Source organism: Calidris pugnax, unplaced genomic scaffold, assembly GCF_001431845.1.
Source record: "Calidris pugnax isolate Ruff unplaced genomic scaffold, ASM143184v1 scaffold20, whole genome shotgun sequence".
Classification (NCBI taxonomy): Eukaryota; Metazoa; Chordata; class Aves; order Charadriiformes; family Scolopacidae; genus Calidris; species Calidris pugnax.
In genome coordinates, this window is record NW_015094510.1 from 29,584,698 (window position 1) to 29,596,743 (window position 12,046).

General features: G+C 42.6%; 1 protein-coding gene across 7 annotated transcripts in view; it reads right to left on the minus strand.

Annotated features, from left to right (window-relative positions):
- GRIA4 (glutamate receptor, ionotropic, AMPA 4) overlaps positions 1–12,046 on the minus strand; it is a 223,209-nt gene that overhangs the window by 12,591 nt on the left and 198,572 nt on the right. For 4 of the 7 annotated variants that reach the window (XR_001414519.1, XM_014965882.1, XM_014965883.1 and 1 more), the window contains exon 14: positions 4,688–4,802. The exons of the other annotated variants lie outside the window; for them this stretch is intronic. Coding sequence is in view for 3 of the 4 variants with exons in the window: in XM_014965882.1 (XP_014821368.1) it covers positions 4,688–4,802 (115 nt within the window). In the remaining variant the exon portion in view is untranslated. The remainder of the gene's footprint in view (positions 1–4,687; positions 4,803–12,046) is intronic. 7 annotated transcript variants of the gene reach the window in all.

Genomic DNA, 12,046 nt, shown 5'->3' on the forward strand with positions numbered 1-12,046 from the left:
GCAAGCTGGGACAGCAGATGTCTCCCACTCTTCTGCTTGTTTTTTTTCAGCACTGTTTAGGTATATAAAGCCTAATACAGGCAAGGATTTTTTCTTCTTTGCAGCTGTAGCTCCATTCATGTTATACTTTCTGCATCATCTCTGTGAGGGAGCTCTCAGGTTTTCCCTTGGGAAAAGCAATCAATTTCATGCTTAAAATTGCCATGCTATCTTCAATATATAACTGGGCGCAATGGCAATGACCAGCACAGATGAGGCTTTTCACTGAAATACAGCCAGTGATGGGGCCGAGGCCAAGCCCTTGTTTCTCCTCTCTGCTACTGTCCTTTACATATTCCCTCAGAGAGTCCTCGCTGTGATGAGGGAGAGGGACTCTGAGCTAAATTTAAAAATACTTTATGCTTTCAGAACAGGATTTTTGTCCCACTACAAATCAGCCAGCTGAGATGGGAAATGTACACAGTCCAATATGAGAAACCCATACTGAGGGGGTGCAGAGCACAAAAGGAATATTTTTGCTTCTGCTTTTCAGAAAAGCAATGTGTACCTGTTTGCAATCACAGTAAGTGACTGCGAGTGTTGTGAACTTTCTTGTATTTTAGGTTTTTTTTTTTTTTTTTTTCTTTTAGTAGGAGATTTTCAACAGCTCCCAGATCACCTTGGCTTTCAGGACAAGCCACTTATCAGGCATCTTTCCTTTCTTTGAAAATCTCCTCTCCAAATAAGCATCATTTTGACCGTGTCAGTCATGAACTCGGAGATAACAGCTTGTTACTACACTGCTTACACAACTGGTTGGTGAATAGTCCCACTGATACTAAGGGAGGAGGAGACTAAAAATCAGTATGGACTGCTGTACGTGAGCAAGAGCAATACACTTAAGTCATAGAGAGGATAAATCCAGCATTTAGAATTAAACTCAATATTACAATGGAAAATTACTACAGATTTTTTCAAGTTGTTTAGTGATTCCTGAATTCCTAATACTGGCCTAAATTTTCAACTAGAGTAAACTGGCAGAGTTTATGAAAATCAGTGTAGTTTTCCCCATGTACAGCTGCTGAGAATATCCCTTGTTATACGTAGACAGGATTTATCTGCCTTAAATGCAGGTAAGGATAATATATGAAAAATAATATAAATACATGGAGAGGAATGTGTCCCATGTAGCCACAGAGCAAAACTTCTGTGTGATGGCACAGGAGACCCTATTCTTCATCCGCATGCTGAAGTCAGTGGTGGCACAGCCTGACCTGGGTGCAGGGACACTGGTTTCCTACTTTTTCATCATATTCTCAGCCCTTCTACCTCCGCTGTTGGCTTCTTACTCATTTCCTCCTATCCTGTCATCAATCACTTGCTGTTGGAAGGGCTGGTTTTTAAGAGCCTCAGGTTGGATCCTGTGCCAGCAACATCAGTGAAATCACAGTGCCTTAAAATGGCATTAATGATGTTCTAACTTAGTTGTGTTCAGGACAAAAAATGGGCAGTTACAGCATTTAAATTACAATACTGAGTGATTCTGAAACCAATACAGAACTTTGGTAGGCAGGGTTTTTAAAAATGCAATCACGAGTATGCTTTAGGAGCATTTTCATTACCTACTCATGGCTGAGCCATTAATTAAGTGTAAGGTCAGTCTCATCCGCTGAATCAAAAACAAGGGCCACTGTGTTCTCCTGAGGGCTGCCAGCAGAGACTGGAGGAAAGCTCCATCAGCACAGCTTCATTCCACTCAGGCTTTTATAAAACAGTGGAGCAGAGTGGCAGACACTGTGTTTAAACACCTTCCCATGCATCACAGGAAATGATGATGGCATATAGTTAAGATCTGGGGTAATACTTTCAAAAGCACTCAAATGAATTGGGGACCCCAGCTTTACCTTCAAATATGACTTAATTACTAAGGCCACCAAACCACGGGTGGTTCACACAGGGCAACTCTGAACCATCTTTCTGAATTATGGAAGATTGTTCCTTAAAGGGAACAAGGGATGGGGAGGCTAGAGATGACCTTTCAAGAGCACAGAATGGAGGTAGGAGAAATCTTGTTTCACAGAGAAAAAAAAAGCTTTGGAGAACTGCTGAACTCTCATGAAACTCCCTGATTTCTACAGTCCTCTGTACTATCACGACAGGTTATTCTGGGTCTAGACTCATATTCTGACTAGTGAATCTCAAATAGTAACAGCACTGTTATCAGTCAAGTCTCAGATGCTGTATTTCTTTCAGGAGAAGAGGATGTTCTTATTCTTGTTCATGAGAGTAGAAAGCCCTGTAATTTGGACTGGAGCTGCTAACAAAGCTCAGGGTTTGTTCTTTTTAAATTCATACAATGAAAAGAAGTATTAGTTAGAGATCCTTATGAGCTTAGTTCAGGACTTGTTGGTAGCTCTCAGGTTTACAATAACAGTGCATGGTGTCCTGGTTATTCCACTGATGACCATTTGCTAGCATATAAAATTAAAATATTTAGAGGTCCATTAATTCAGTAGTAAAGGTCTTATTGACGTTAATTGATCAGATTCTACAAGACTGTTCCTGAACAAGGAAATGGATTTTGTAGATGATAAATGGCAAACTGACACTCTGGGGAGACAGAGTAGCTGTAGTTTAAGGAACAAGACCAGATGCTGCTGCAACGCAGAATTTGAGAAATGTGGTAATGCCCACTCATCCCCATGATGTGCCACTGAATGTGGGCAGTGTGGGCACAGGACAGACCTGGGGCTTCCCAGGGGCACTGGTACTGCCCGCTGCCTCCGCTGTGCCTGGGAAAAGCTGTGGCAAGAAACACGAGGCCTGAGGTCAGACGAAAGCTCCAGGCAGGCTGTGTATAGTCCTAGGGCCACAGGTTGAGCTCCATCATGTTTCCCATCCTTTGCTAACGCTGCCTTGCCCGTGTTTGCTACTGCATGCTGAACTGCCTGTGCCACCTGTTTTTCATTGGCAATGTGTTCCTTCCTCCCTTCTGCATTCCTCCCTGTTTCTCCCTGGACTGCACTCCTTGCTGTTATTTTCTATTCCCTAGCCCTTCGGCTCCTTTTTCTGTCACTTGCCATCACACCTAACCTGTTCCTTCAGCACTTCCAGACATTTCCCTGGTGAGGCCCTGACTGCCCCTCTACCATGAAATTTTCCCTTTTCCTGCTTTGTGACTGGAAGCACCAGTGGCTGGTAATCAGCGAAAGTAAGTTAAAAGCATCCTTAGTTTGCAATCTAGCTTTTACCTCACCTTTCAGCCACAGCAGGTTTGTGAGTAGTGTATTTTTAAGAAAATTGAGGTATTTTAATGATGTGACTCCCTGCCTGTGACATTTTAAAAAATAAATAAACACCCCTCCCCCAATAATGGAAAAGCTCAGGCTTCGGTGGAGCATATAATAGTAGCAACATGGGAGATTTATGGTTCACTTGTGACCTCCCTTACAATAAGTTGGTGTCTGCTCCACTTGCAGGTCAGTGCTATCAGGTCTAATACACCTGAGCACTTTGGAATAGAAAATAGAGACCATTTTTGCAACTGTGACTGCTGGCAAGCAGAGCGGTGGGGAAAAGACAGGTAGAGCAGCAGGACTGAAGGTACAGTGAAAAGGATTAGGACACCAGTTCTGGGTGAGTGCAGAACAGCCCAAGGGATAGTCCCTGAGGCCAGGACACAGCATGAAAGAGCAGGAGGACTAAAGAAGGAGAGAAAATAGTAAGAAAAAATATATGTAGGCAACTGTAAAGAAAACTATAAACTGTGTATGACAAATCAGTCAAATTTAATCATCTATATCTGAATAATTCTGTGCCTGCACAGTTATCTGTGCCACATTCTCTTATATATTGTTCACACACAAGCACATAAATAAATATTACTACATGCTACCTGGCATGGAAGCATTTTTTAAATATCTTCATCTTCCTCCACCTCCACATCTTCCATGTCAACATCTTTGCTTCTTTTCAGCACAAAGCAGTTTCCCAAAAGGAAGCTGTGAGGAGGCAAGGAAGTAGTGGCACTGGCCATGTAGAAGATATGGAAATGCAAGAAGAATAAGCAGCTGTCACCACCTCAGCCTAAAATTCAGCCTTATATTCCTGCCTAGTAAATTCTGATAAGTTTTGCCTAAGGAACCACCATGGAATTCAGTTTGCTGGCAAGATATGCTGTGTGAAGATATTTTAGCGAAAATTTGCCCTCCTATTTTGGATAATCATATGAAAATTGTAATTTGTACCAGTATTGTTTGTGTCTATAGTGGATCCCTGAGCCTGAACCATGCATTAGGTTATTCCTATGAGGCAGTCACAGTGATTTGCACCTTTCTTTTTTACTGTGACTGAAAAACTATTTTTGGCTGCTACAATATAGTAGAAAAAAGTCTGAGCTGGTATCAGCTCCTGAAGGTTTCAAACTGCTTGTTCACAAGAGCAAGGCTCATCACGATTTCAGAAGATGCAGGTTTCTGAGAACTGGTGATAGATTTCACAGCAGAGACTGTTTTTGGGTTCCCCTTAGGGCGCTTAAACAAATGCAAATATTTTTGCTTTGACAGTAATTGCATACACCTAGATATCAACTGCAGGTACCAGCAGTGTTGTGCTACTGGTGAAGCTGTTTCGTTGCAGGTAGAACCCCAGCAGATGCACCAATTACTTCACATACTGTTTACCCGCTTTTGGTGACATTGAGGCTAACCTTGGAGTCACCTCCCCCGCTGCCACATTCTCCTTTGTCGTACCACCATTTGTTTTTCAATTTGTCCAAGAGGCCTTGTTCATTCAGTTTTAAAACTGCGAGGTTAACAGCATTTCTTGAAACGATAAAACATATTTTGTAAGAAACTGCACAGCTGTTAAGATGTTAGAAGGAATGAGGACTTAAGCTGTTTATAAGCTTGATCCACACACTAAATAAACCTCTCATTTCCATATTTCAAAGCCCTTGGCAGCACAAATAATTGTAGTCACTTTCAGATGTGAAAAATATGTTTCCATTGTAGAAATGACTTTCAGAATGGCTTGGATTTTAACATGAAAATTCTATCAACCAACCAAAACAATTTTTGCAAAATGATGATAAAACTCTGCCTGGAATTATAAACGATTTACACAGATTTATTTGGATCTATATTTATAATATCTGTTTAGTGTGGGCCCTGGCTGATTTTTCAAGTAGATGGGAAAATGTGTTCCCATATACCAAAGAGGCAAGATCCAGACAGCCTATGCTAGAGCCTGCCAGCCACTGTGTCACACACAGTTTTGACGTACAGCACAACCAGAGCCATCCTGCACAAGCTGTGGGCCAAGGCTGCAGGAACAGGCAGCGTGAGGCACAGCTGAAGCGGAGTGCTAACAGCCTGCACGCTGGCCATGATGCTGTCTAGAGCCAGACAATAGGAAACAATGCACAAAGAAGTGCCAGAAGCCCTGCCCATCTGAAGCCTCATCGCCGGCTGTAGGCACATCCGTACACTTGGGAGGCAGGCTCTAGAGGAGTCCAGCACAGCAGAGGCTTAGCTGAAATGAAGACCTGGGGTCAGCTTAGTGCTGTGACTCCAGGGACTCCCTTGCTATCCTGGAAGAGAGCTCTGTTTCCCATCCTGCAGGATACCCGCAGTGCTAGGGAGGATGGTGGCAGTGCAGGGTACCTTCTCTGGGGAAACATGGAGACAGTGCAGCCAAGCAGAAGCTCAAGCGCTGGGAAGACCAAACCCAGCCCATTCGCTGGGTGCTGAGGTACCAGCAGGTAGTTGGGATGTCCCGCAGACTTCTCCCTGCAGGGTTTATACACGTTATGGTACCACTGGATGAAAGATGCTGCATCGCTAGCAGCACAGTGGTATAGGCACAACAGCCAGAAAGGGGCTCCGTCAACCTGGTGTCCTCCAGCTCATGTTTAAGTGCTCTTTTTTTCAGATGAGAGAAATAACTGAAAGAGACTTTGGATCTATGCAGGCAGAGAGGGGTTGCCAACATGAAGGCTAAAGCACAGATTCACTGCTTCTCTATGAATTCAAGGCTGCTGGGAGTGCACTGAACTCAGGCAAGAAAGGGACACAGCTTCACCTCCTGAGGAACCTTTGCATTTCCTTAAGTTTACAACTTCCTATCTTTATTACTAAGAGCCTCAACAGTCACATATTGTGATGGTACATCAATATTCACAGTAATAAACCTTTTTCTTCCTCTTTTCATGTTCAGAGGTCCCTAGTGCATCCATGTCCATCAGACATGAACACTCTTTCTGGTGGGTGTCTGCCCAGGCTTGCTTGCAGATCTTCAGAGGCATGTGGAGCAGCAGCATCATATCCTTGAAGCACCATTCATCTCCAAAGGGAGAGAAGTATCTGTGAGGTGCTAGTAGCTTTCAGGGACGATATGCGGTTGAGAAAGATGGAACTTCTCTCTCTGAATTTCTTCAATGCTGTCAAGATCTGCTTGTCAGGGCTGCGTGGGATTTGGCAAGAGCTATATCTGTCAATGGTATCTTCCCCTCATCAATTATGAGAGAATGCAACACCTTCAAAGCACTTGGAGAAAGTTGGGGAAGAGAGACTCTCTGGTGGTAGGACTTCATCAGATCTTATGGCACCAGAAGTCAGGCTTGTGATTCACCACCCTCTCTAGAGATGGCTGGTCTTGGGGGCCCCTTCTGGCCTTAGAATGGAAATTTTTCTCTCACTTATTAGGAGAGATATCTCCCTGGTCAACAGATACAGACAATGGTATTTCACAGCTTCAGAACTTGCCTTTGTGGTGTTCTGGTAACAGCTCTTCATCTAGCCCCTGCAGGAACCCAGACAGGTCCTTGCTGGCTGGTCATGAAATTTGGAAACTGCTTGTGTGTAGATCTGACTTTACCTAGCATCACTGTAGTCACATGTACACAAGATTTTCAATGCAGATAAAGTGATTGCTTGTCTGTCCCTGAAAGTGAAAATTAGAACTGCAGGCTGCAGTGGGAGTGATAACAGACTGCTCTTTGTGGATAAAGCTTTAAGGGGAATTTAACAGCCAGGCTGACAAATGTGATTTTGTATAAGGGCTCTAATTATGGTTCACACTCCAGAGGGAGAGGAGCAATTGCAAAATTGGAATGAAATTGTTCATTTGTCCCTTTTGTTCTTGGAAGGAATTGCTTTTGAACCAGTCATATTTACTACAGGTTTTTCCTACTCAGCTTTTAGTTACAAAGCCTATGCTTTTGGCCTGTTTGCTCCATTCAGAAAGGTAACTGTGTGGCCAGCCTTGCCTCTTGACAGACAAATTTCCAGTCCACCAAATGTAAATTTTACCTTTGTAAGGACATTGGGACTGAGCCATAGATGAAAGATTGTCCTAGAAACACTGCTTCTTTGATGCTGAGCAACATTACTTATTCTGAAAATGGCTTAGATATACAGCTTGAGCCTTCTGTCTACAAAGTCAATGTCAAAATTCCTCCTTCCAGCAGGAACCATACCAAGGTCTAATTTAATGCTACTGTGTCTAATTGTCACACTGGGTAGCAAAAACATAAACAGCTGCTTTGACAGTGCTACAGATGCAGGCAGGAGTGATCACTCCCATGAAAAATGAAATGTATCTCAAGGAATATCACTAACTCTCAATTCAATGAGCCACTTAAGCAGAGTCTTATTTTTAAGCAGATGGGAAGCTCTATCAATCAGTCTATCTGTAAAAGCATCTTCACAATATTTCCTCTAAGCTGTAATCTCTTAAGTATGAACACTAAAGCTCATTGAATCGGACAAAGTCCTTATGCTAAAATCCTTAGAAAGCTTTTTTTTCCAATCTTTATCTTATCTTGAGTGAAGATGTTACCTGGTAACTTACAACTTTTTTTTCAAGCTTTTCAAGTTAATGTCTACTTAGACATTTTACGTGGATATTCTAAAATGAATGAAAAACAACTACGTGATTTTTTTTTGACAACTAATATAAGTTTTCATTTTTAATTTCCATGTTGAAGGGAAAGAGCTTTCTCAGTTGCCAAATGCTCAAATTTATCTTTCAAAGCATTAATGATTACCAAGGAAAATTTTCCCACAGTCATTTAGAGAAGCTGCAGCTGGTTGATAGTAATCCTAGAGCAATAAATAAATAAATGAAACCCATTCATGAGAGGGTTATTTAGCTGGGTTATTAGCCATATCCATAGACAGTTTCACAGCACAATAGAGAAATGGAAATAAAAAGGATGAAGAAGTAAATGTGGATTTAAGCTGCAATCATTGCTCTGAAATTAAACTGTATTGTTTATAAATGTAACACATTAATGTCCTCATCATGTCTAGTAGGCCATGTAAAACCAGGTTAGTTTCACACTGCTTTCTCTGTTGCTTTGTTATCCAGATCCACCACAACATGTGGAAATAAATAATTTCCTTCCGGTCAGCAAAACACAGAGAACCTTTGTTCAACACTGCTGTATCTCCCACAGAAATGTTGTAACTCACATCTCAATAGGTGCAACGGTGAAATTATATATTTCACCGTTGCAATTGAAAATTATATACCTGAGACCTCAGAGCCAGGCTAGATCACTCATATCCTAGACAATGCTTCATTCTGCCACAGAGGAAGGCATTTCGAAACTCGAGTGTCTGTGGCAGAAACTGTTGTTTCATCATTAAAAAACAGGACTGTATCCTCAATACCACACTTAGTAAAAGCTCCCACTGAAGAACAATGTGTTCCTCAATAAAGGAATTGAAATCTTTGCAAGAGTAAGAGTTTAATAGCAGAAAGCAGGCAAGTGCTTTAATATTTGCCTCTTAATCCTTGCTGTCACTGCACAATCCTGCCTTTTCCATAAATGAGAGGAAAACAGAGTCTTTGTATGCGATAGTTAACCCAGTTTAGCCAAAACTGCAGCCCTTCCATAACAGTGATACTTCACATCACAATTACTTGAGTGATGGACAATGATTTCAATGTATGGATCACAGCTTTTTTTTTAAGCTGCCTACAGAATTACAGTACGAAAAACTTCATGAGAATTAAATCATTCTCACTTATTTAAAATCACTTTCCATCACCCCATAAGTAAATAGTAATAAGCATTTCAAAATGTTAATCAGTGTCACTTCTTTTTATAAAGAGCCTACTTGTGCCAACTGCCTTTCTCAGTTAGCCTGAGATAAAACTGCACAGACAGATGACAGTGCAACCACACAGTCCCTTGCAAAATAACATCTCTGACTCCAGACAGGGATAACTCCTCTGCCACCCAAATGAACAGCAGTAGGGTGCTAGCCCAAAGCCCAGAGAAGCTGGCAGAGAGGCCTGCTTTGACTTCCAGTGAGTCTGGGTCATAGCAATGGTTAACAGATGACCCATCCATTGGACTTCAGTCTATATGAAGCAGAGAGGGAGGCGTTCAGCAAACGACCTGAATGTTATGGCATACAACACCATGGTACCTAGCAACAGGAGCATTTCCAAGGCTGAAGGAAACACACAAAGGTCCCTGCACCATGAGCGAATGGGACAGAGGCCCAGGCTAGGGACCACAGCAGCCAACATCACAAGCATTGCTGGAAGTCTGAGACAGCCATAGGGGAACAGGGGAACAGGGTGTTACACCAAATTCTGCTTAATATACCCCTTGAAGCACCTATTTCATCACAGCAATGCAGTATCTCTAAGAAACCAGAAACTAAAACAGGAAATGCATCCTGCATGGCAAAATCAAGACTGTTCACAACAACCTAATGCCCAAAGTATGAATACACGTAGTAGGTGGAAAAGGCTCCCTCCAGCCTCATTAGACTTGAACAAGTACCCACAGTCTCAGCCTCAGCTTCCTATTGCCTAAGTCTTTCCGCTCCCCAAACCCCTGGATACACAGTGGTTCACAGGATGGATGGGAACCACCACCCATCAGCACCACTCAGCACCATCCGTGAATGCAATTCAGAAGAGTCAGCCTTGGCTTGAACCCATGTGACAAAGGAGACCCCCTCCAGGAAGTCAGGTCCCAAAATACCTGCTTTTGAATTCTAAATGGCCCAAAGGCACAGACAGGTCCCTAAGCACTCATTACAACAAAGGCAGGATCTCTGCTGGGAGCATTTAATAACAATCTCTCAGGCAACCGGTAGAGTTTTGCCAGGAAAAGTTAAATGTCTTAGCTATTTAAACAGGTTTGACATTTCCCTGAATCCTGGGTAGCTTCTTGGTGAAATTCTGCTATTATCTTTACAGACGGCGGCACTGTTTCACTGCTTAGTGTTGGGGATGCTGTTCACTTGAAATAATGAACAAGCAGGATGTGCAAAAAATAACATGACTCACAAACGAGACTCTACATACACAGAGAGCTTTGATTGAACTGCAGCCGTATTGCACAGCGTATCATCGGAGATCTGCTAGTGCCGCCACTGCAGTTACTGAGGCAGAAGCAGAGACCTCGACTCTCTAAAAGCCTTTTCACAAATCCTTCTCACAGGCCTTTGAAAGCCTCAGAAATTGCTCAGTCACTTCCAAGTCAGAAGAGGATGCCACCTCTGTTTAACCTTAGGCTCTCTAAAGGTACAGCAAACTTCAAGCAAAGAATACCTGGATGTTAAATGATCAAAGCACTGTAGGTGGGCCACACGTGAGGTATGGAGCAACTAGCAAAATACAGGGATTTGCTTTTTTTCCAGTAAAATCCATGACTACTTAGTCACATCGGTTTGTTGTAGACATACTAGTATGTCTACATAGTGCCTGGAACGAAGTGGGGATCAGTAAACCACTGCACAATGGCAAGTGAAGCCATGGATGCGGTGGTGCAGCCCGAGGAGAAGCTCCCTGAAGAAACGAGCTTTCCCAGGAGCACAGTATCACAGCCAGTGACATGTTGGCAGTTGATGACACATCTCAAGCTACTCAAAGCTCTTATTCTTCCTTACACTTTGAACGTCTCTCCCTGCACCTACCTGCTGACGCAGCCCTCTGCCAGACAAGGCCCTCAGTGCTCCTGGCACAGGCTGGAGGGTACCCTCCCTCGGGACAAGGCAGAGAGACAGCCCGGGGAAGCCACGTTCAGTGACCTCATTTCGGTCACATGAATCACAGTTATTCTCTCACAACCTAATCTGCATCCAGCCCAGGTGGCTTGGGCAGAGGAGGCCACAGCTGCCCGGGAGCCTCCCCTCGTCGCACGACCCAGTGCTCCCTGGATGCAGCTGAGGATCTGTCTCAGACCCATGTAGTGAAATACAAGCGGCTGCATTTTTAAAGCTCGTTCATATAATCCGTTCAAACGATTTTGAATGGAGAAAAATTAAAACACAACCTTACCAAGCAAACAGCCCAGCTTCTGAGCCGTTTATTTTAACCATGTGCTGGAAAGTGCTGATGGCAGGCTGTAACATGACACATATGCAGCACAGTTTGTTTGACAATTCATCAAGAGAAATTAAGTGTAAAGCTGTATGGCACTGCCTGAATATATTTAATAAGTTTGGAATGAAACAAGCACTCTGTTAATGAGGAAGATGTAGCCAAAGCTTATATATGTACTCAGAAGGCTTGAAAGATCAATAATGCAAACATTAAAAAAAAGAGCTAATACGAGAGCATTTTTACAAGAAAAACAACCTAAATTTTAATGATAAAAGGCCAACTTTGAAATAATGATTTTTTTAAACACATTCAAAAATTTATAGGAATAATTTTTGTACTGGTAGTTATAAAGGTTTGTATGCTGTAATGATATTTGTAAGAAAAAGTTGCATTCAAATACTGAAGTACTGCACATGTCAAGAAATTTTCACATGTAGCTGAGAGCTCAAACAAAACAGAGTCCTTGGCACTTGCTCTGATAGCTTGCCCAGCACTTATACTAAATAAAGAACTACTAGGATTCAAGTTGTGAGTCTTCAAAACAATATTAGCTCTTCTGCAATGAGTTTCTCAGGCTTTCCTGCTAAACTTTTTCATTGCTATATACATGTTTATCACAGAAAGGACATGACCAGACATCTCAGTTGCGTGCCCAGACCCAGCTGAGGATCCACCAGGACAGCAGGTGCCTCTTGAATTCTGGCTTGCAAAACCC